Source organism: Mustela putorius, unplaced genomic scaffold, assembly GCF_011764305.1.
Source record: "Mustela putorius furo isolate JIRA1106 unplaced genomic scaffold, ASM1176430v1.1 tig00000083_pilon_pilon_pilon, whole genome shotgun sequence".
In the NCBI taxonomy this organism is placed as follows: Eukaryota; Metazoa; Chordata; class Mammalia; order Carnivora; family Mustelidae; genus Mustela; species Mustela putorius.
In genome coordinates, this window is record NW_025421273.1 from 28,270,516 (window position 1) to 28,296,125 (window position 25,610).

General features: G+C 40.8%; 1 protein-coding gene across 1 annotated transcript in view; it reads right to left on the minus strand.

Moving 5' to 3' along the window:
* The window catches only part of ADGRA3 (adhesion G protein-coupled receptor A3), a 124,729-nt gene that overhangs the window by 87,391 nt on the left and 11,728 nt on the right, over positions 1–25,610 (minus strand). The window contains exon 2 of the mRNA XM_013061530.2: positions 757–828. Coding sequence (XP_012916984.2) covers positions 757–828 — 72 coding nt within the window. The remainder of the gene's footprint in view (positions 1–756; positions 829–25,610) is intronic.

Sequence of the window (25,610 nt, forward strand, 5' to 3'; positions counted from 1 at the left end):
GGAAAAAGAAGAAAAAAAAGTCCTAAAATATAATCCTAAATGTATGAGTAATAAGAAGAATTTGAAACGTGATCTAGGACAATCAATCCTAATACAAGCAAATTAAATATGCACTCTGTAAAATCCAAGGCAAAAAAAATAAGCACTACTACTAATATATCTGATCATGAACAAAATTAGACCTAATTTCTAAGCAAAACACAATTATTGCATTCAAAGACATATGAATAACATATCAAAGTTGATCCAAAAAGTTCCCTCCCTCCTTTAGGTGTTTAAATTCTACTTGACTATTTTATAAGCCCCAACCACATTTCATGAGAGAACTTCGACACAGCATCTCTGCTCCAAAAGCCAGTGGTCAGCAAATCATGATCCCCAGCCCACTTTGCAAATAACATCACCTCAACATCGATTCATTTATTTATTGTCTCTTGCTGCTTTCCCACTATACTGGCAAAACCGAGGCATCGTGAAAGAGACCATATGGTCTACAGAGCCTAAATTATTTACTATCTGGCCCTTTACAGAAAGCTTGCCAACATCCAATTAAATAACTGTTTCTTGAAATTTTATTCTTAAACTTTTTTATAATAAAATTTTGGGAAAACTCCAAATTTTTATTTTAAAAAGTCGGGAGTTCAGAAAAAGACTTAAAATAAAAATGCGGCTAAGTATTATCTTTCACTCAAAGAAAGCTCATAACAAAAAAAAGGCAGTAAGTAAAATAATAATAAGATATTAAAAAATACTCACAGTCTTTCAAGGAGACTTAACCCAGAAAATGAGCCATTCTTCAGCTCGGATATTTTATTGTTACTCAGAATCCTAAAAAATGACAGGAAAAAAAAGTAAGTTGCAGAATATATGTACACCATCAATATCAAAATAATTTAGCTCCTTATTTTTAAACCTACAAGGGATTCTAAGTCACTTATTAGGCAGTTTTTGAGATGCCTGACAAAAACAGGAGCTTCTTTCTCTGTCTTTGAGAAATCACCTAAATCAGCCCACTCATCTTATCACCTCTTAAATTGTTCCCATCACATTTGACTAAAAATTTTAAGGTAAAAAGGGAGATAAGTGAACAGAAAATAGCTCCCAAGTTCCATATGAGAAGAACACCACATATACTTACATAATTAATCAACTTATATAAGTCGCATACTTACTTAAAAACTAGAAACTTAATGGGAAAAATGTGTCACATGCTATAAAATATTGCTCTTACAAAGAAATAAAGCATCCTCTAGATCTTTCAATGCTGAACATTATTTGTAATTTAACAGTATGCAAATCTACTGTCTCCATGTGTGAAAACATCCTTTACACACCCTAACAGACAGCACGGGCAGATCTACTGTAATACTCCATCTGATGTATCAGGACAATGCTCTTAAAGATACGACCGAACACCAAGAATTTCTTTCAAGAAGTCGGAGTCAAGTCACCCACACGATGGGACTTGCCTAAGAAGACACTCCGTGTTCTTGCTCCCCCTCTAGGCATTGTAGCTATGCGCCCCCTGCAGCTAAAGCACCAATGAAGATTCTCCATAAAGAAAGTGAATGTGCTAAAGCTACCTGATTCAGACATCGAGATAAGAACATGAGAAAACCAAGGCAGAGAAAAATTAACTAGGTTAACAGCCCAGGGGGACCGGAGCAAATGCCAGAACCAGATCACAAACCCAAAAAATCTCGACTGCAAACCTCCCGTTCAACATATGTCAATGTAGGTCCAGAGAGACATGCTGCTGGCCTCATGGGCAGAAAGTTCTGCATCACACACCGCGATGCACTTCAGGGGTGCCCTTCACACGGGGTACAAAGTTGCACAGGGCCCCCTTCCCCCAGATGGTGCAACACAGCAATTCTATGTATATACAAATAACAGAATGCCTCTGGGTCCTTGGGAGTTCAGGTATTCATTTTTAGTTTCTCTACTTTCATTATTCTAAATGAAAAACCTTTAATTATTTGTCTTCAAACAAAAATAGCCATTTGACATCTGATTTTCTTTTGATATGAGTGGAATCAAAAACAACATCTCTGTTCAGACTGATTCACCTTTCAGAGCCTATTTTGTGAGATGATTATTAGGAGCTTCTCGAGTCAAGGATACCTGTTTTCGAGCTCAGCTCTCTTGCTTTCAAGTTCCACTGATCTTGGCCAGTCCCTCCACCTCTCTGTAAGCATTCCTCATTCATAAAACAGGAAGAACAATATCTACCTCATAAACACTAGAAAGAAATTAGGAAACGCATGACACATTCAATGAGTATTAATTAAATTTCAGATTCTGTTTCCTTGGTTCTAAGACACACATCCTCTCTCATTCTAATGTTACTTGCAATCCAAGTATATTACCGTGTAATATCTTGCCTCTCCCCCAAGACATGGCTAAAACAAGGACAGGGCATTGTCGACCATTGGGACCAAGAAAACAGAAAACATGGTGGTCAAAAACACTACAGTTAAAATACAATACCATTTTCTCTAATCAAAATTACAAAGGTTTTTACAAATGAGGTGGTTGGCTCTGGCAAAAGCAAACTCATTCTCTTTCACAGCCACCAAGGTCACTGAAAAAAGCTTTCTCAAGCAGCCCCTCACTGTATCCTCAAGAACCTTCCACCATGCTGCTCAGAACATCATCCCTAAACACGTCCCCAAGTCTGACAAGAAGGATACCCTGTGACCTTATTTCAGCATTATGTAAGAGGAAGAGTAAAATGATGGCACATTCAAAGAAAACTTCAAGCGTCCATTAAAAAAGGATTCTTTCACAGGAAAGTTGATAAAAAGGAAAATACTCGCACTTAGTTCAGAGGCAAACAAAATTGGTATCACTGATTGAAAGAATCTCTGCAGAGATAAAAAATAAAAAACTTAAAAATTAAAAAAAAACAACCAAAAAAGACTGGGAAAAAACACACCCTAATGGATCAGCACCTTGGTGATGAGGCTTCTATGAGTTTCTCTTACTCTCTATAATCTTGTCATGCCTTTTGAAATATCTAGCAGACAATTCTTACTATTAAATATTTTCTCTGATGATTAAAAACATAAGAAACTTCCTAACCAGGGAGAGTCTGAAATTGAGTTAATTTTGCATATAATTCTATCTTAGAAATAAACACTGAAGGAATACTTTAAGCTTTGAGATTAAAGGCTCACATTTATTTATATTCAAGAAATGTTTATGCAGCTACAGTTTGCAACTTAAGAGGCACTATGAATAGACACTAAAAGTAGAGGAATGAACAATGGTGTGGAGATCCAAAGCCCAGGTTTTAACGGATACTCCCCCACCTCAACAGTAAGTGATGTAGGTCACCTCTTTAGTTGAACTTCAATGTCACCACTTACAAGATGGAAAAAATCAGACCAGAATGACCACCAAGTTCCCTTGTAGCTTCTTGTAATTTTCTGTATTCATATTCTCATGAGCAAAACTGCTGAACCCGATGGTGACTGAGAATTTATCACTGATAAAACTGAGAACTAAAGAAACAAAGGAAAACTACGCAGGCTACCAGGTAACAGACTCAGTGACAGGTCTGCCCTGTGTATGGTGAAGAATGATTCCCAAATATGGAGGGAGCTTATGAAAAACTGTCAGGGCGCCAGCTGAATTACACTCGGTACTGTTGCAGCTAAAGGACTGTCTTTGGCTCAGTCATAAAGGCTTTAGTACAATAAATGATAGATTTTATTGAGAAGAGTAAAAAGGAAGACATTTCATCACACTTAAAAAGTTATAACTGTAACCTTAAAAATACAGTTTACAACCTCATGTTAATATATTCAGTCTATCCATTACTTGGTGTGTTTAAGGATTTTGTGCAAGAAAACAGGATCGGTATGAATAAATCTACTCTGCAGACAGTTTTTATACTCGATTTTGAGACTGGAGACTGTGGAGCGAGCAAATGCATAAACTCACGTATCATTATAAACCTAAAACCCATTCTAATCAATATTTTTGCTGACATCTTTGAAATTTCAAACTTTCTAGGACGTAACTGAATGTAAAGTATAAAACTTGACCAAAGTTATAAAGCTTATGTATACCCATTTCTGTTCTCTACTAGCGACGTTTTAACACCACCTATCTATAGACAATGCTTAGGAACGCGATGCTGGGCTCCTGCCTCTTGAATTTAAACACTGTAAGAAGACTTTGACGTCCATTATTACATTTAACACAGGTTAGTTCAATATATCATTTTGGCTGAAACATGAAAAAAGGAATAAGACCTAATGTAGACATGTTTTAAAAAAAAAATCAAAAGTTTATGGAGCAGGGCACCTGGGTGGCTCAGTGGGTTAAGCCGCTGCCTTAGGCTCAGGTCATGATCTCGGGGTCCTGGGATCGAGTCCCGCATCGAGTCTCTGCTCAGCAGGAGCCTGCTTCCTCCTCTCTCTCTCTCTGCCTGCCTCTCTGCCTACTCGTGATCTCTCTCTGTCAAATAAATAAATAAAATCTTTAAAAATAAAAAAATTTAAAAAAAAAGTTTATGGAGCAGAAAAAATTAAAATTAAGTATTACAAGTTCTCAGTCACTTGCTCTTGCAAGTCCCAGAATGGAATGCTAGGCACAGCACCCACACCCTGGATGGCAGAAGGCACAGAATGATTCTCCTTTAGAGAGGAATTGAAAATACATGTCAAGAGCTCTAAATATTCAAATCAAACATTAGTAATATAATTAGTAATATAATTCTTGAACTAGTAATATAATATAAGTCGACCCCTGGAGAAGAAAATAAGTAAAACAATCAAATAGTGCTCTTACAATGGCTCGAATGGTGGCACTCCAAAAGATATGCCCACCCAGAACCCAGGACTATGACCTTAATGAGAAAAGGATGTTTGCAGGTGTGATGAAGCTGAAAGTTTCAAGATGAGATCATCCTCAATTACTGCGGGCCTTAAATCCAGTGACAAGTATCCTTAGCAAAGAAAGGGGGAAGACTGAGAGACTGCCATATTTAAAACAAGGGCAGTCTCATACAGACAAAAAAAAAAAGAGAGAGAGAGAGAAAATGAAAGGCAGACAGATTGACAGATTTAGAAGCTACAATAACTAAAGATTTTCTAGAACTAAGGAGTAAAGAGTCCTCTTTACATTTTTAAAATCATAAACCATGTTAAAAGATAAGCAACAAATACTTATGACTATTACCAAAAACAAAGACCTCATTTCCCAAATATATAAAGAGCTCTTTAAAAAAAAATCCCTAGTAGAAAAACTAGCAAAGGCCATAAAAAGACAGTTCAGTGAAAGTAAACACAAATGGATCATAATCGTATGAACCACAATCATGAGAGAAATGCAATTAATGCAAATTAAAACTAAAACAAGATACCATAATTCACTTAAGGAGTGCAAGAAAAACGTGATAACACATTTTATAATCAGAGGGAAACCACCACTCATAGTCTCCTCTCAATCAATATAATCATTATGGAAGGCAAAAGTACAAATGCATTTACAACCTTTGATCCATTAATTCCCCTTCTGGAAATTTATCCCAAAGACAAATTTGCAATTGTGCTATATACATGTTATATATTAAATCATGCAATTATATACTTAGACAACACAATTATTCATTGCACTATTATTTGTGAAACTTAATGACTGGATATTTAGGTTGATTCCAGGAATAGAGGATTGGTTCTGATGAAATACAGGACCTACAAAATGGGATAGCAGATGAGGGGCTGCAGAATGGGAAGAGAGAATGCTCTTTAGGCATTCACACAGAAAGCTCAAAGACCTACTAAGGACGGAAGGTATACATTTACATTTTAAAATTCTCCATCCCTCGACATCTCGGATTTGCTCAAGCAACAGAAACTGTAGTAACACAAACTGATTCTGCACTAGATTTATTATGTAGAGTAATACTTGCTATTGCTACATCTTTATCAAATACAAAAGGGGCGCCTGGATGGCTCAGTCAGTTAAGCGGCTGCCTTCGGCTCAGGTCATGATCCCAGGGTCCTGGGATAGAGCCCTGAATTGGGCTCCCTGCTCAACGGAGAGCTTGTTTCTCTCTCTCCCTGCAGTGCTGCCTACTTGTGCTCTCTATCTCTCTGTCAAATAAATAAAATCTTAAAAAAAAAAAAAAAAAAACAGACAATATGGCTAGGCTAAGCTTCTGAGACACTTTCATAGGCACATGTTCTAAAAATTTAGGACCACCTGTGATAAGCTAAAATCAGTTATGCTAACTCCTCATAAGTCCCTTTTGGTGCTTTGCTTCATTTATCCTGCTAATGAAAACTGGTTACTCCCACGTTCGCTGAAGTCCTAGTCCAGGGGGTGGCCCAATCCAACCCACCACCTGTCTGGACAGCCTGTGGGCTTCTAAGAATGGTGTTTACATTTTTAATGGTTGGGGAAAAAAAAAGTCAAAAGAATGGTATTTTATGATACATGAAAATTCCATAAAACATAAATTTCCATGTTTTTAAAATATTTTTGGCAAACGACCATGCCCATTTGTTCACATACTGTCTGCGGCAGCTTTCCTGCGATGACGGCAGAGTGGAGTAGTGTCAACAGAGGCTGTCGTGGCCAAGAAAGCCTAAAATATTTACTATCTGGCCCTTTACGGAGAAAGAGAAAGTCTGTCAAGGCCTGTTTTAGCACACTCTGTCCCAGTTTATTCTTTGGTTTCCGGCAAATGAAAATCAAGTGTTCTTTTCTAAATTAATTCTTCCTAGCAAGTAAGAGTAAGTATTAACTAGATGGCAAAACTCATCAATCTGAGAAATCTTTGTATTAAAATCACATTTAATTCAGCACGCCATCGGTAACATGCACATTCTGTCCGAAATATTAGCAGTCTGTTTGCCAATGTGTCCCCAGTTCTTGATGCATCCCTTAATTCAGCTCTGCAGAGAAAATTCTGGGTGGTGGGCTTTAGTTCCAGTGCATCAAACGATGTTTTGCCCACCAACTCTGCCACATCACCTTGTTTTAACAAGGACTTTGCAGTTGGTGAAATCCCTGTACAGGGACTTGTGTATTTGCCGTGTCTCCCGCGACTGGGTGAAATCCGTGTGGGGATCTTTCTGAAACTGACCATCTCTGCATCCCCACGAGAATGGATCTAACAGTGAACACGTGAGTCCATCGTGCAGCCTCTCCTTATACGGCTGTTCTCAGTTACTCTTCAGAAACGCCCTATGACATCAGTATTATTTCCCTTAAAACTAAAATTTGCAGGGCACCCGGGAGGCTCGGTTGGTTAAGCGTCTGCCTTCAGCTCCTGATCCCAGGGTCCTTGCTCAACGGGGAGCCTGCTTCTCCCTCTCCCTCTCCCCCTACTCCTATGCTAATAAATAAAATCTTTAAAAAGAAACAAAATAAAACTAAAACCTGTGAGTTTGGGGACTTGTCCAGGTTCAGATTCAAACCAAGTGGCACAGTTAAGATTCGAATGACGCCAGGTACTTAATAAGACACTCTGGTGGCCATGGAGGTGCACTCCTCAGATCTTCCTTCAAGAGAGACCCTGCAAAGGAGGTGGTTAGCAGAGAACTTCCAGCTGCAGCTGTCCCGGGGATCTGCCTCAGTTTCCAAGCAAAGTCCGCCCACTTTGTAAACAATGCCAGCCAAGGACTCAGCACAGCGGGGTGACAGAATCTCCATTCCTGGCCAGCACAGACTCCCCAAGGGGCGATCTCTGCAGCAGCAGTGGCCCAGACTTCGGCACAACTGTCCTATCCAACCGTCGTTCCTTTCCTCTCTCCTTTCACAGAGGCCAGCTCTGCATCCCAGTCTGAAGGGTCGCATGCCCACGTCTGCTTCATTTCCCTTCATCTTCCAGATGCAACTCCAGCAGCACAAATCTTGTACTTCTAACCTCTGCTTAACACTTGGCTGTGCTTCCCAAAGGATCCAACTGGCAAGACGCCCAGAATATCTTTTCAATAAATGAATAAAATAAAAATATGGCTGGGTTTAAGGTTCTGCATTCAAAGATCCCTCTTAAGGAACTAATAACACAGCATCTACAATGTACCCAATGTCCCAGCTTCCTATGGTACAGATGAGGAGAATAAACCTCGGTGCTGTTCTCATGACTTCCTCTCTCTGAGGCTTAAGGAATTTATTTTTGGGGGAGGGGGGAGAATAAAAAATTCTACCAGAATCTATCTAGTTCGTGTCTTTTAATACTGCAATACAAGTGTCCTAAGCTACTGTTTTCCACATTTTCACCCTTCTAAAATTAGGACCATCTTAAAATTGGTATCAAAGGAAATTTCCAGCTGCTAGGAAAAGGAGTAAGTTGAGAATTTATCAGTCGTTGTCACTGTTGGCATACACACAAACTGTGGATGAATTTTAAGTCTGGATCCTTAATTACGGCTTAATGTTTACACATTAAGGTTTCACTATGATACAGCACTGAAATAAAAAGTTGTGTAATAGAAGATTGCATATTATATGGCAGTCAGCGTAATTAAAGGCAGTAGAAATGCTAAATCTCTCAGAATTTAACATTTAGGAGAGGTTGGTGGGATTCATTCATGTGTCATAGAGAACGATCACTCATGCAGCTCAGAGCTCTCATTAGCCACCAGCTCATTTATAAGAGAAGCAGTTAAACTTCCAGTGATGCATGATTAAATTAAATGGGGGGGGGGGGCTTTTTAACTTAACTGAGTAAAAGTGCAAACAAAACCCAATCTTCATCGATATTCAAATGATACTATCAAGACGAAAGATGGAAAGAAGTCAAAATCACCTTAATAAAAAAAGATCAGCGGGTTACGATGTGTGCATTTAAAATATATTTCTCACACACAGAAAGAAAAAGAAACTGATAAAGAGGTAAAATGTCATTAATAGCAAAAGTTCCAGGCCAAGCTGGGTCACTTCCTTCCTTATGTTTTTGAAAATTGTAAGCAAAACTGACCTCATTACTCCAAGTTGATATGAGGTAACCACTAACCAATTCCTCTACATTTACGATAACTCTTAATATTACTATCAGTCCCTGCAAACAGCACTCACTGCCTTCACACTCCTAGAAGCTACCGTGGAGCTTCATTCCATGTTTGGGTCTGAGTGCTCCTGGTCTGCAGTCTTTTGATGAGTGCACAGTAAACTGTGACTAAGGACGACTTTGGTGATTCACTGGTTTCCTGTTAAACTTTGGACACAGGTCATTAGAAGCAGATTTCTGGATTGTTCCTGCGTTCTCTCTGGCTGCTGGGTCCTCTGAAGTGGTCATGGTTTCCTTTGTCTGGCTTCGACCTGCTTCAAAGTTGTGCTCAGCCCGAACCCCTCTCTGCCCTTCTAGCACAGCCTGAGCTTGTGAGTGGTAATGGGAGAGCTCGGCAGCGGTCCCAGCTCTGGCCGGCTGGCGAGGGGCACTAGCAAAGCTTGCCTGAGGAGTTAAATGAGATCAGACCCCCATGTCTGAACACTGAGCTAACAGATTTATGAGGTTGGGGAAAGACAAAATGTATTTGGCCTCCGAATTTAGAAAATCTTTTCTGCAGATTCACAGAGTCAGTGTCTCCTAAGAGCAAAGCGTGGTTTTCGGGAAGGGGCCAAGAGAAAGAATTATGGGCTCTGATAAAGGAACTCTTTGAACTTGACTAACACCTATCACCAGAAGAGTTTTGTTACCCTGAGGAAATTCCTGGCATATCATGGCGGGATTTAGAGTAGAAGGGGACCTCTGGTATCTTCCAGCACAGGGCAGATCTCTCATTCATGTCAAGTTTCATTTCACCCTGATGATTCATAGGAATTACTGGGAGTAGCTTCCGAGGCGGTTCCTCAGCCCCATCGGTGTTATTATCTTAGGGATCTGAAGGTTGAGCGCTCCCTCTTCTTGGATAATTAGGTTGTTTGCGGGCAAAGTCCTCTTTTTCAAAGTCCCTCTTGCTTACAGTCTTGACAAGTATCCTTGTCAACATGGGCAGGTACGAAGTTAGTTCTAGAGTTTGGTTGACGCCCCTGTAGTTGCTGGTAATTGTAGAGCCATGACTTTATTTGCTTGACAACCCTTGTTCTGTTCTAAAATTCTTTCAAAATGCTGCGCAAGATGTTGGAGCTCCAAAAGGGGAGTGATCTCCCGTCTTAATTTATGTTTCTTTAATAAATCATGAAGCTCAGGGAGAAGCCCATTAAGGAAATGAGCAGACAAGGCACTACCAGCTTTGCAGTCCTGGAGATCAAAATGCTCTCTAACTACTTCTTCTAAGCAAAATCAAAAATCTGTAACCGATTTGCCCCTTTTTTGCTTAAAGGCCTATACCATGGCCCAATCAATTCTCACAGGAAAAATCCTGCGTGTAGCTTCAAGGAGTGACTTTTCTCACTTTTTGAATTGTTGTTGTTCTTTTGAGGCATGTGTGATGGGATCCTCAAAAACTTTTTGGAAGGGTCTTTCCAATCATCTGCATGGAGCCACCTGTGGGCACCTCCTTACCGCATGTAAATGAATTATTATAAAGCAGGAAATCCAGGGTCATGAGCTCCAATAAGAATCTTGAAGTCTTTACAAATGTAGTTTGATCCACCTTTAGGCCTGGACAATCCTTTACAAACCACAACTTGGGTGAAGGGTTTACGTTTTGCTGCAGCTGTGATCCACAGTTCACGGGATGGTTTCCTCTCAAGGACATCAGGAACTTATAGGAGGGGAGGGGAGGTCGAATGGAACATTACCATCGGGACAATCAGGCGCAGACGGGTTAGACGGAGAGTCGAGTCCTCAGCCTCAGTCGGAGATTTTGTCTTCAGTGTTTTGTCTCCTTGTAACGACTGTTTTTAGAAAGGCTATTTGAGGGAGCCTGGGTGGCTCAGATGGTTGACAGACAACCTTCAGCTGAGGTCACAATCCTGGAGTCCCGGGATTGAGTCCCACATTAGGCTCCCTGCTCAGCAGGGGGTCTCCCCCTGACCTCCGCACCCCCATGCTCGTTTTCTCTCTCTTTAATAAATAAATAAATAAATCTTTAAAAAAAATAAAAAATACAGAAAGAAAGGGTATTTCTAAGCCATGCTGTCTTCTGGCATATCTGTTAACCAACCAAAGATTACATTTCACTGTTTTTGGGAGACTTGAAATCCTCTTCTCAAGGGCACCCCTAAAGTGGATCATCTTTTCTAAAAGGGAGGAAAAGAAGATTTAGACCAGCTGGAAGCCACCTCTACCTTTAGATTCCTTAAAACAAACCATGGGGAATGGGGTAAATCCACCACTGCCTAAAACCCAGGGAATCCCAGGTTTCTCCCCTTACAGATAAGGAGGGTGACTTACCAAAGCAGCTTCAATAGACAAACAGAAAGCAAGTGTGCACAAAGTTGGACAGCTCAAAACCCAGAGCAGAGCCAGGATCCTAGAGACTGACCTAAGAAACTCTACGGTTGGTGAGAGATAACAGTAAGCACAAAGGGCTCGGTGGGAACTGGCACCTGGTTTGCTCACTGGCCTCGGGGTTGTATGAGGTCTGTGTCTAGAGATCCCACCTCTGAAACCATTGTGCACACACCAAAAAAGACTACAAAACCCACAGCACCCCCACCAAACATGGAATGGGGTTCTGAGGCACACTGTTCTAATACTGCTTACAGAGCATGAAGGCAGCGAGTATTTATGCTCTATAGTGACTGGTTACAACATCAGAATTTTCTTAAATGAGAGGGAATTGGCTAGTCATTACCACTTTTCAATTTGGGGGAACTATTTCAGTTCTGCTTATGATTTTCAGAGGCATAAGCAAGAAGTGACCCAGGTCAAGTTAACCTTACTTGTCCTGCAAAATAAACTAAATTAAGCATCGCTTGTACGACTAACAGGTTTCGTCTGTTCAAAGCATTTTCAAGTACAGACTCCATTTGTGTTTGATTTTAACATGGAACTATCAGATGGGACATAAAATCTACTACATAAGAAAAGACAAGTCAGACAACCTACAGAGATGTAATAACAGTATATAAAATTAAGTTTTTTGGAAGAACATGGCTTATGTCTTTAATGTGCAATCCTAGCCTTATTACTGAGCTGTAACGTACATACAATAAAACATACAGAAGTATTCAGTGTGATGACCTGACCACTGTACATGCCTTTGTAATCACCACCTCAACAAGACAGAGCAAGTGACCATCACCATCCTCTCAGAAAATTCCTCCCTGACCCTCCCTGCTCTCCTGCTTGTGCCCACGTGATGCCCCCAGCCCATAGAAACCACGTTCTGACTTCCATCATCATAAGTCAGGATGGCCTTTGTGGGGGACATTTATTTAATCACAGTTTGGGTATATCACAGTATGGGTATGTCTTTTGTTTGACTTTTCTTTTTTTTTTTTTAAAGATTCATCCACACTGTGGTATTCTGATTTGTTCCTTTTTATTTCTGAGTCGTAGTCTATTCTAGAAATATACTTCCATTTGTATACTATTTCCCTGTTGATCAATATTTGGGTTTCCAATTTCCAACTACAATAAGACTGCTGTGTGTGTCCTTTTGAGGACTAAGTTTTCTTCTCTTTAGTAAATCTGCAGAGTTGGAACTCCTGGGTCACAGGGTAATACATACATAAGACACTGAACTCAGAGCAGTTGTACGCTCTTCACAGTGCCCCCTGGCTCTGTGTGATGGTTCCAGTTCTTCCCACATCTATTTGATTTTGGCCTTTCCAGTAGGTCTGCAGCAGTATCTCATCTGTACTTTTGTCCATGTAAATGTGGAGCTTTTCTTAATGTGCTCATTGACCATTTCTAGATATTCTTTTGTAAGGTGTCTATTTACATGTCCTGCTCATTTCTTGGGTTTGGAAGAGGTGAACATATAAGTAACTTAATAAAAGGCAACAAAGGCTTTAGAGCACACAAAATGCTGTTTGGTAAGTGGGGTGGGCAGAGAAACCAGGAAAGCTAGAAGATCATTTCCTAGCCACCTCCCCCCACCCTTTTTTAATGTATTTGAGAGTCACGTGTTGCACGTGTCAGTAGTGTGCTCCTTTTTCTTGCTGAGTAAGTAGTCCATGGTAGAGACGGACCACGCTTTAGCATTCCCCAGCTCAAGGACATCTGGGTTGCTTCCAAATTTTGGTGATATGCATAAAGCAGCTATAAATATCTGAAGAGAGGTTTTTGTGCAAGCATATGTCTGTCTTTCTTTTAGTAATTTTCTAGAAGTCTGATTGCTGGCTTATATGGTAAATGCATGCTTAATTTTGTAAGAAACTATCAAATTGTTTTTCCAGAGGATCTGTACTATCCTGCTCTCCCACTAGCACTGTATGAGGGCTTGCCCCACATCTTCCCCAGCACCCGGGACTGGCAGCATTTTTTTTATTTAAAGCCATTCAATGTGCAGTGGGATCTAACTATGGCTTTCATATGCATTTTCCTAAGAAATAATGATTTGGAGCATCTTTTTTTTTTCAACATGATAAGTGTACTCCTTAATCCCCACTACCTATTTCTTCCACCCCCTCCTCTCTAGGCTGCTTCATTTGTCTCTTTTTTCCTCCCCCTTTCCTCTGTGTTGTTTCTTAAATTCCACATATGAGTGAGATCATATGGCTTGACTTTTTAAATGCAGCCGATAAAAGATAAGAGGATCACTACTGGGAGGCACATCATGCATCTGGAGTATATGCAAATAACAGGGACTCCAGGGGGTAAAAAAACAAAAAAAGGGAACAGGTAGTGGGGCACCTGGGTGGTTTAGTTGGTGGAGCATGCAACTGAACTCAGGGCTGTAAGTTCAAGCCCCACGTTGGGTGTAGAGATTACTATAAAAAAATTAAATTCAAGGGGTGCCTGGGTGGCTTAGATGATTAAGCATCTGCCTTTGGCTCAGGTCATGATCCCAGGGTCCTGGTATGGAGCCCTTCATCAAGCTTCCTGCTTGGCGGGAAGCCTGCTTCTCCCTCTCCTTTTCTGCTGTTCCCCTCTGCTTGTGCTCTCTCACGCTCCATGTCAAGTAAATAAATAAGATCTTTTTTTAAAAAATTGAATTAAATAAATTTTTTTAAAACCGGAATTGGTCGAAAAATGGCTACAATTAAATAAGAGGAAAACGTCTGCAGAAAGTAGAACAGAGGTCAGCAGGGGGCAGGGGAGGAGGGCTTAGGGAACTATTACGTAGTGGGTACAGGGTTAATGTTGGAGACGATGAAAATGCTGTGGGTATAGACAGACAGTGACAGTGTTTCTATAAAACACTGCAAAGGTCTTTAACGCCACTGAATTTACACTTACAAATGGTGAGAAATGATGTTATATGTCTTTTACCACAATAAAGAAAGTCATGTCTAATAAACGTGTATATAAAACAAAACAAAACGAAAGGACACGTCTCCAGTTTGAAGACATAAAAACCAGCCATATGCCAGGCAAACGAATTTAAAAACAAAAAACAAAACAAACAAACAAAAAGCCATGTACACCCAGGCATAGTCTAATAAAATTTTTGAGTTCCATGCTAAAGAAAAAAAAAAAACCGCTCTACATTTCCAAACAGACATTGAAAACATGCAGGTGTTTTTATCATTTAGTTTTATGATCTCTTCCACAGACATGGCGAATTAGGGGAAAAGGTCAGTGTATCCACCTGCCTTCTTGAAGCTGTATGCAACAGTACTTCCAACTTTAATCTCGGTGAGGTGAATAATTATTAAAACGAGACAGCAAGTCAAAGACATCCACTGCTAACATACTACTGTGGGGTCACAATCTAATTTATCATCAAACAGACACTTGAGAATAACACAGGGTGCCATTAATAATTACACTAAGACAACAGGTGTCAACCTGGGCATACGCTCACATTTAACTATTCAAATGGTTCATTAAATAACCTTTCAAGTTTCCATGCATTTTTAATCAAAGACCTGACATTTTTTTAAGGCCTGGTCTCTCTTCTGATTATTTCAGATTCTTTATTCAGCGGCTCTATAAACAAAAAGGAAATAATCTATTTTTCTGCTCTGACACTGAACAGTAAGTCTATGTGTATTTAAATAGCATTTGGTTAAGAAAAAACGGTTTTTTATGCCGTGCTAGAGACACGTCTGAAATGCCTAAAAATGGAAAACTCTATATTAAAGAACACTTCATCTTATCTTACGAACACACCAGCTCCATGAGAAAAGAGAGCCCCATTTTTCAAGGCATCTACACATCATAAAGAACACTGGACACTTAATATTTATGATACAATAAGAACCAAGTTATTTGGCATTTTAATCAAACAGGGAATACTCTATACTGAGGTCTTTTCAGAATTTTGAAATCTTTGATTTTTAAGCTAAAATTCATGATGGACCCACCACACGTTAACTGAGAATATACTGAAGCACCTACTGTGTGCTTGGAGCGACAGATTCACATGCAGTATTAGTCCTTGAGGTCTAGTGTAAAGTGCTTTATGCGGGATGCAGGACTGATCCAAATGAAAGAGGGTTTTTTGTTTGTTTTGTTTTAGGATTTATTTATTTTAGAGAGAACATGCACACGCAGGCCCAAGTGGGGAGAGGAGCAGCGGGAGAGACTCTCAGCCAGACTCCTCTCTGACCACAGACGCCCCTGCAGAGCTCATCTCCGGACCTGTGAGACTGTGACCTGTGCGGAAAACAAGAGTTGGGAGGCTTAACCCACTGAGCCACCCAGGCGTCCCAACAGAGTTTAAATATTACTGAAATGCAGAATGATTCAGGGAAAGGTGTCTGAAATTTGTTTAAAAATAATGAGTAGGAATACAACGGGCAAAGAAGAAGAGGGAGATCTTTTAAACAGAGAAAACCCCTCAAAGGTCTGTATTAGTTTTCTGATGCTGCAGAACCAATTACACAAACTGAGTGCTTTATATCAACACCTGTAATTGGGTGCACAGCTGTACAGGTCTAAAGTCCAGGCACTGAATGGGTGGGTCCCCTCCTCACCAGGGGCTGGCTATGAGTCCATGAACACCAACAGGAGACATGCTTGAGTTAATGAATGGAGGGGAGGCAGGGAGGGATTTAAGTATACACATCAACTACAAAGTATTCTTACCACAGCCACACTTGCATCTAAGTAGTGAAAAGTGATGCCTCAAAATTTTAATTTGCATTTCCAATTGTGAATGTGCGTTCCCTTCCTGGAACCATGTGTTGACCATTACAACACACTGGTTACAAGCAGGAGCTCTTGAGTCAGACTGTCTGGGCTCAAATCCTGGTTCCATCACTTACTGGCTAGTGACCTCAGGGAAAATAATAAGCTTCCATGCCCCACAGCCTCAGACACAAAAGAGGGATCATAATAATAATGATCTCATTAGGGAACTGTATGAATTAACTAATACAACACTTAGAACACGTGGGACAGGCTCTGGCATGCTCAGCAGACATTACCTATAATTACTGGCCCATATTTCTGATAGATCATGTATTTCTTTTTTACTAATTTGCAAGAGTTCTTAATATAGGGAACCGAGCACTTTTTTCCAATACAATCTCCCAAAGATCCTTAGGCAGCTGGTCCAAATGCTAGGAGCCACTCCACTAGAAGATATTTGGAAAGCACATTTTCGAAACTATCGCTGAGGAGTGAAATCAATATTTTTGACAAGGATAGAGCTTACTACTAAGTACAGAATCTAAATAATTCTCCTGGTAAGAAATCTCTCAAGACCTTTTGTAAATTTAGGTGGCTAAGCCACTCTTTTAAAGTAGCTGTTGAAACTCTCTCAAAGTGTAAAGAACACTGATATGCACAAAAACCCATTATGATCCCCAGATTATAAAACCAAAGAAATGATTAATATAGTCATTAACAGAGTCTTGGGCTTCCACGGCCAATGGCAAACAATGGCACGTGTCCCGCCCCCTCCCTGTCCCGTGCCCAGGGAAGATCATGAGTCAGTCCTAGCTCTTTCCTGATAAGCTCACACAACATTCCTGGTGGCTAGTCCCAGTTCACTGGTGCAGACATTCCAGAAACCTATTTCCCATCCTGGTTCTAGTGCAGAAGTAGATCACGGTCACCTAAGACCCCCTGATATACCTTTATAATTGGTGGAGGGCTGGTGACCAGGAACTGGCCAGCCTCCTAGAGAAGGGTTAGGTATTAAGGGTCAGCAGGGAACCGTGTGGAATAGATAGCTTCAGCCAGAAGGATGGCATTGAAAGGTTTGTAGTAAATATGTCCTAATACAGGCAAAGCCAGGAAGGGTGAGCATGCCAGCAAGAAAAAATAACTGTGGGGGCACCTGGGTGGCTCAGTCGTTAAGCAGCTGCCTTTGGCTCGGGTACTGATTCCAGGGTCCTGGGATCGAGCCCCACATCAGGCTCCCTGCTCAGCGGGAAGCCTACTTCTCCCTTTCCCATTCTCCCTGTTTGTGTTCCCTCTCTCGCTGTGTCTTCTATCAAATAAATAAATAAAATCTTTAAAAATAATTTTTAAAAAGTAAAAAATCTTTAAACAAAAAAAAAAAAAGAAAAGAAAGAAAGAAAAAATAACTGTGACACACACATTTCCAAGATCTCCATTAAGTCTGGAGATAAAAGGAAAAAATACGTGTCTGTGTGTATGAAGTTATGGTTTCTTCACCATGCTGAAGGGGGAAAGTCTACAATTCCAAATGTTATGGACACCCTGTAAATTTCTTCTGAGACTGAGAAATTCAGATAAGCTGACCGACTTACTGAGCTAGGGGTGTTAAAAATTTGTATTCCTGTAACAGAGGTAGGAATAGGGTTCTACAAAGAGACAGCCAGAGTTCCGATGCTAAAAAAGCCTACCAAGATCTTGGGGGGGGGGGGAGGACTCAGAGACAAAACAGAAATCCAATTAATAGAAAGGGAGCACAAGCTCCCAATGTTGGGAGCAGCCTTAGGGAATGAGGGCAGGTCTCAGCCTGTTAAGCAAGGGGTACTCGGCCGGAGGAGTGGTGAAAATGGCATGCAAGCTCCAGAACCACTCAGGCCAGACCCTAAGGAATGAACCAACCCTACACACATTCCCTCCACCAAGAAAAAAGGCCCTGCACTTACTACCACAATGCAACCAATCAATTCTAATAAATCAATTTCAGCTTCATTAAATGTGCATATAATGTCTGTGGATTTTTAAATATACCTCTATGATCACATCAGGTGTGGTTTGCTTTAGTGGGATATATGAAATCATAGAACTTTAGCAGTTCAAGAGCCCTTAAAGATCATCTGCTTCAAAATCCCATTTTACTGTTCAGGAAAGGGAGGGCCAGGTACATTATGATCAGCTGAGGGTCACAATTCTACTTGGGAGCAGAGCTAATCAAGGCCCCTGTATCCATTCAGCCTCATAGTTATTTCCTCTGTACACTCCTTACTGGTCACCTTTACAAATAAGAATGCCAGTTCCCTGCTCACCCAGCACAATTGTGACACGTAGGTACAAACCCTCTCTAAAAGGGGAAACCTGCCTAAAAGGCAACTATTTCCCTATGCTGCTATGATTCCTTGCATCTTAACAGGGCAACTAAGCTGGAGATGGGGGCAATTATTCCCAGGTAAAGTTTTCAACCTCAAAAACGCAGACAAGAAAAGGGCTGCTTATTTCATCATCGATAATACTACACTGCAGTTTAAACCCCTCAATGACAGCAAGAGGGGATGTTCTAATTCCTTCCCCACAGCTCCTTAGACTGAACACCCAGCAGGTGAGGATTCTCAGTTCCCTTGTCATCTCATCAGCCAGCCACCTCCAAGAAATGGTTCAAAGAGAACAAGTCCCATAGCTTAATTTATTCATCAAAGACTTAACCCCCACTCAACGGCCAAAGTGAGCCCTGAAGTTGTCGGTTACATTTTTTATGGACATGATACCGAAAATTATAGGCCTAAAGGTCATGATCGGGGGCCCAAAACCTACAAAACAGGTAACTTGAGAGGATCAATTTATCTGTCCATGCTTCAGCGGGCACACCTGTCGGAGGGAGATAATACCAACCTCACAAAGCGATTTGAATGAGATGTGGTAGGTGAAGCATTTGGCACAGGACCTGGCACAAGATAAATATCCGAATGTTGGTTGTTACTGCAATTTTTAAATCAGTTTAGAGGTTCCTAAAGATAAAGTCATTTCTGTAAGCCAAAGAGCTGTATAGACAGCTTAAGGTTCTCTCGTCATTCTATTTCCATGTAATTACCAAACCGGTCTTGGGAGAAAGTTAAACTAAGCAACACAGTTTGTCACCACATAACTCAATTGTGAATCCTGCAGGTTACATCAAAACTGGAAACAGGGGATACCTGCATGGCTCAGTTGGTTAAGCGACTGCCTTCAGCTCAGGTCATGATCCCAGGGTTCTGGATCAAGCCCCGAATCAGGCTCCCAGCTCAGTGGAGAGCCTGCTTCTCCCTCTCCCTCTGCTGCTCTGCTCACATGTGCTCTCTTGCTCTTTCTCTGTCAAAAGAGTAAATAAAATCTTATTTAAAGAAACTGGAGACAGCAAGTCTATCAAATTAATTTATCAGAAGGCTAAGCTGTGTTTTCTGAGACCCATGCTCTTGAAAGAGAACATTAAGAAGACCAGAATCTGGGCGCCTGGGTGGCTCAGTGGGTTAGAGCCTCTGCCTTCAGCTCAGGTCATGATCCCAGGGTCCTGGGATCGAGCCCCACGTCGGGCTCTCTGCTCAGCAGGGAGCCTGCTTCCTCCTCTCTCTCTGCCTGCCTCTCTGCTTACTTGTGATGTCTCTCTCTGTCAAATAAATAAAATCTTAAAAAAAAAAAAAAAGAAGACCAGAATCTTTCCACTGATTTTATTATCCTGCAACATCCCAAAAGAAAAATAAATGCACCCCTAAAAATACCCAACCTAAGCTGAAATAAATTAAAAATAATCACTCAGGGTCAGAATAAAATATAACCATGAAGGCTTACCTGTAGAGTCATAAATTAGCAGAGCAGAAATATAAAAGGGCATGAGAGAGCCTGATTGGGCCATATGGTGTTCAGCTCCCAGCAATATTTTCCAGGCACAAGGGGAGCCTGGTATTCACCGACCACAGGTCCCCACACTTTCCTTTTGAAGAGCTGCCACCATCTACTACCACTCAACGTCCTAAGACCACGTAGAGTGCCTCCATCACTCCTCTCACCTGTGCTCACACAGTGACAACAAGACACACACAATTTAAAGGGTTTTATAATCACTCAAATGGGAAAAGATGGTAACTCTAATGCAAAGACCTGAGAACATTAGAAATCTTAAACAAGGGAAAGTCTAAGCAGGCTTTTACACTCCTGATCCCAATCTGTGGTTGCTAACTTCTAGCAGAGCCGATGCACCAGTTTTTTTCAACTTCACCCTGGAGAGAAGAGAGGTTTTTTTTGGTTTTGGTTTTTTTTTTTTTTTTTGGTTTGTTTTTTTTTTTTTAGTAAGGAGCCCTGAAAAACCTAGTCACAGAACAGCTCTCCAGCATTCTTTAAACAAGCAGTAATCTCAAGTGGACAGTCTCTACTTCTCAAGGGTTCAGATTGGATGACACTCATTCTAGTACTTCAGAAAGCATTAATCAGGACATATGGCCTTCATGGTGGATCCTGGCAGGGAAGCCATACAGCCAAGTGAGCCATCTCCCCTCTAAGGGCTTCCCGGCCCAAACCACATGAACTGTGAGCCTGATAAGAGAGGTGGGGACCATCAAGCAAAGGGACCAGAAGACGATCCATGGGGTGGTGAATGGAACATGTCTGTGTCTAGACAGATTTCAGACTAGGCACGGTACAGAAACTAGACAGCAGCAGGTTGAAGCTGAAATGAAAAGTAAAGAAATGAAGACAATGGTTCAAGCCACTTTTCAAGAAGCTTTATTGTGAAGGAAGAGAGCAACCCCTCCAATACAGTGCAATTACGGGAATATTTTGGGGAGAGGAGAAAAGATATGGCTATGTATATCCAGGAGAAACATCACAAACCAGGGGAGAAACTCAATACACAGGAAAAACAAGTGATGGTTTCTCAAGAGACAGGAGGGAAGGGGATCAAGAAAAGGTCAGGGGAGGGGGGTAGCAAACTAATCTGGGTAAGATGTTTTCCATTATCCAATGAAGAGTGAGGGTGTAAGCCTTGACCTTATAGACTGGGTATTCCACTTTGAAGAACCTCAAGTTTATCCATGATAGATTCATCCCTCCTTAAGGATGATGCAAGATTCTTCCCCCACTCCTATTTGAGAAAAAAAAAAAAATAGTGGGAAAAACAAGATTTCTTTACACAAAGATTTACTAAGTACTTATGCACTAGACACTGAAAATAAAGAAATAAATATCACCATCAAGAGTTCACAATCTGGTAAGAGAGGGAGGATTATAAATAGCTCAAACAGTATGAAGCCTGCCTTGTTGCAAGCAAATAAGAGACAGGACCTAGTTACAAGGAATGAAGAGTCAGCCCAGGATGGTCAAGGTGGACTGCAAGTCCCACAGTATTGTAAGGACTTCAGAATTCTAGTTGAGTCTTGGCCATTAAGGAAGAGTTTATGCTTGGTCTTGTCTAAAACACAAACAAAAGGCAGGTTAAAAAAAAAAAAGATTAATCTAATAGAAAGCACATTTGTCTTAAACATGGTCCTGGAGACAAATACAGGACTCGTCAATTTCTCTTTGCCTCTTCATGAGAAAAGAGTTGGGGAGCATTGCACAATAAAACAAAGGATGCTTTTAAGTCTTATCTCGATGGGAAATGAATCAATTTAATTAGACTCAGATTCAAACAGACTCAAAGAAAAGTTTAACAGTTGCCTTAAAGAATGTCATCCCCAACACAATCTACAACCCCTTTTCTCTTCAGCCCCCACTATGAGGCCACCACAGAAGTGCTCTTAAATAGGTATCCCTATTCCAGGTGCTACAGTTGCAAGAGGGAGCAAAACCAAGTCTCTAACCTCAATGGAACAAACATTCTAGATGAGGCCAGGTCACATATTTGGAACTGTACGTTCTAATTCAGAAATACCTCCATCTAGGGAGTGAATTTAATTCACAATCACATACTGTGCATTACCTCCCTGTACTAGAGATGCAGTTGTGGAGATGGGGGAGAAGGGGGCTAGGGGAGCTCTGATGACCCGGCCTCAGCAGGGGGCATGCTTACTCCTCTCCTGTGGAGATATCCTGGCCTGCAAACACCATTCTTAAATAGGGAGGAAGCGGTGCCTTTTCATGTATGGCTAGCAATTTTGCTAAAAGATTTCCTTTATGCCCAGAGCACTGTCATCTAAAAAGTCTGAACAAAAATTCTACAAAGATTCTAAGGATCTGGATAATTTAGCCTCCTTTGTATAGAAAACATAATTTTTTAGACCTGCCCCCCATTAGAATTACTCAGGAACAACAACCCAAAAAAGAAAAAAAAAATCAAATATACACAATTCAAACACTGTGTAATTTATACTTAAGGCAAAACGAGGGAGGGGGGGAGATGCATTTTTATTTTATTTAAACTAAGAACCAGGAATGTCTGTCATCTGAATTGATAATAAGCTAAAAGCAACCAGCAAAAGCCTGCTGTATGAGCTGATGCAGGCTCACACAGAGAATAGAGGAAATACATCCCTGTCTGCCCACGATGCCCATCACTTAAGAAGTCAAGAATATGACAAGAATGCCCACGGTCTAGCCTCCTTCACCCCAGCCAAAACAGCAAGAAAATAATTTCTAAAATGTTACCAGATGACTAGATAGTTTCTAAAAAATCTCGAGACTATCAAGTACAGAGGAGAAAGTACTAGAAAATGAAAGATGTACAGAGAAAGTGGTCAATAATAATGACCCTTTTATAAACATGCCAAATTATATTAAACTTCACTAATAATCACAATGCAAATTAGAATAAGCTCTTCTTTTTTCTTTTTTTTTTTTTTTACTAGTAAAGACCCCAGCCCACCCCCAAAAAAACAATCCCCAGAGCAGATATATATACTTGGGAAATTGGGCCTCTTATGCTTTCTCCATCCTTTTATATTAATAATGCATTATAACCAGGAAATTGTTTTTTAAAAAATAAGATTTATTCACTTAAGAGAGAAGGTGTGCCTGGGAAGAGGGAGAGAGAGAGAATCCTAATCAGACCCCCCGCTGAGCACCAAGCCTGTCTGGGCTGGATCCCATGACCCATGAGATCATGACCTGAGCCAAAATCAAGAGTCAGAAACTCCACCAACTGAGCCACACAGGTGCCCCAGGAAATCTCGATTTTAAATCTAAAATACTGGATTTAAGGTACCTTATGTGTTTTGTGGCCTGCTCTACCTGAGTACCAGGCCCTGAAATACTGATTTGGATGAACGCTGGCTGCTATTAGGTCTTTCAGTCCAGTTGCTGCCACCACACGTGCTAAAACCTTAGTGTCCTTATCCCCATGACCAGGTATTAAATCCACCTTCAGCAGCACATCACCCCCCTGACAAATGCTCATTGTTCTTCCCTCCTGTAAATAAGCCTCCCCACCCTGTAAGGCCTTCAGCAATCTGTCTCAAAAATTCCTCTTGATTTTCATCCATCTTCGCTTCACTTAAGAGTCCCTCCCTCCCAGGTGAGGGAGCTGCCCCTAGTTCGTTCCTCCCTTCTTTGACTTCTGTGGCAGTGGAGGACAGCAGGTCCAGATGGTTAAGACTCAGGTCGATAGGCTACGAGACAACAGGTTCTCAACCCAGGTGACATCAGAATCACCTGCAAACCTCTGAAAAATACCAGCGTCCACACCTCATTCTGGAACAATCAAACAAGAGCATGAGGTCTGTGGCCCAGGCATCTGAGCTTTTCATGTTCCCAGGTGATTTTCATGCAAGGCTGAAAACCTCAACAACAAATTCACCATCCGGGTTACAGGAAGGTGGAGACAGCTGCTCCCCTCAACACCCCCGGGACTGGGATGCAGGGGCTGGGGCATCACTCACACAAACATCATCGTTGCCTACAGGTAATGGCATGAAAGTTCTCAGAAAGAACTGCCATAAATAATGGATGCAATAATGTACTATAAAAGATCTGAGACATACTAGATTGGAAAAAGGTTTTGTGCCTGGCAGGAGGACATGAGGGGAAAACAGTGAGGGTCACTGAACAAAAAGGTATCTCCGTTCCTTCAGCAAGGTTTTCTTAAGCCAGTCTTGCAAATTTCCCTTTAGAAAATGCCTGTAAGAATTTCGACACACCCACCCATTAGTCCTCTGCTCTCTCTAGCTCTCTTAGCTAAGTGCAGCAACAGACCAAGATGCTGGTTAAATCACATCACAAAGAGCCAGACGGTCAAGTCTAACCAGGGAAAAGTAGGCTAGATACTCTATGATTTAAATTCAAGAAGTGGAGTTCCAGAAAGGGAGGCAAACATACATGACGAAAAAAATCTGGTCTAATGGCCAAGGAGAAAGTCAAGCTCAGAGATAAAAAGTCACATAAGCCCACCTAAGTCTACAACAAACAGAGTAAGCAATGAGTAACTGCTGAATGAATGCAAAAGCAAGCAATTGTTAAAAGTAGGATAAGAATTATCAAAAATGCCACCAGAGCTAAACAACACGCTACAGAACAACCAATCAGTCAATGACAAAATCAAAGAGGAAATTAAAAAACCACTGGAGACAAATGAAAATGGAAACACAATGGTCCAAAACTTTGGGACACAGTGAAAGTGGTTCTAACAGGGAAGTTTACGAGGACACAGGCCCACCTCAAGAAACAAGAAAAATCTCAAATAAATCTAAACCCACACCTACAGGAACTAGAGAGGAAAAAACAAAAACAGGGAACCTAGGTGGCTCAGCTGGTTAAATGGCTGCCTTCAGCTCAGGTCATGATCCCAGTGTCCTGGGGTCGAGTACTGCATTGGGCTTCCTGCTCAACAGGGAGCCTGCTTCTCTAATTCTGCCTGCTGCTCCCGCTGCTTGTTCTCTCTCTCTCTCTCTCCCTGTCTCTAGCAAATAAGTAAATAAAAAAAATCTTTGGGAGAACACATAAAACAAAAACAAAAAAACAAAAACAAAAACACGCCCAAAGTTAGAAGACAGGAAATAAAGATCATAGTAGAAATAAGTGAAAGAATCCAAAAACATAAAATAATATAGAAAAGATCAATGAAACCAAGAGCCTAGTTCTCTGAAAAGATAAAATTGATAAAACTTTAGCAAGACTTATCAAGGAAAAAAAAGAGGACTTAAATAAAACCGGAAATCAAAGAGGACAACAGACCTCACAGAAATATAAAGGACTGTAAAAACTACTACAAAAAATTGTATGCCAACAAATTGGGCAACCTAGGAGAAATGGATAAATTCCTAGAAATACATAATCTTTCAAGACTGAATCAGGAAGAAACAAAATCTAAACAGAGATCTAGTAACAAAAGTCAATACGTAATCAAAATAACTCCCATCAAACAAAAGTCCAGGACCAGAAAGCTACACAGATGAATTCTACCAAACATTTAAAGAATTAGTACCCACTCTTCTCAAATATTCCTAAAATTAGAAGAGGAAGGAAAACTTCCATATTCATTCCACAAGTCCAATATTATGCTGGTACCAACACCAAATAAAGACATGACCAAAAAAGAAGAAGAAGGAGAAAAAAGTACAGGCCAATA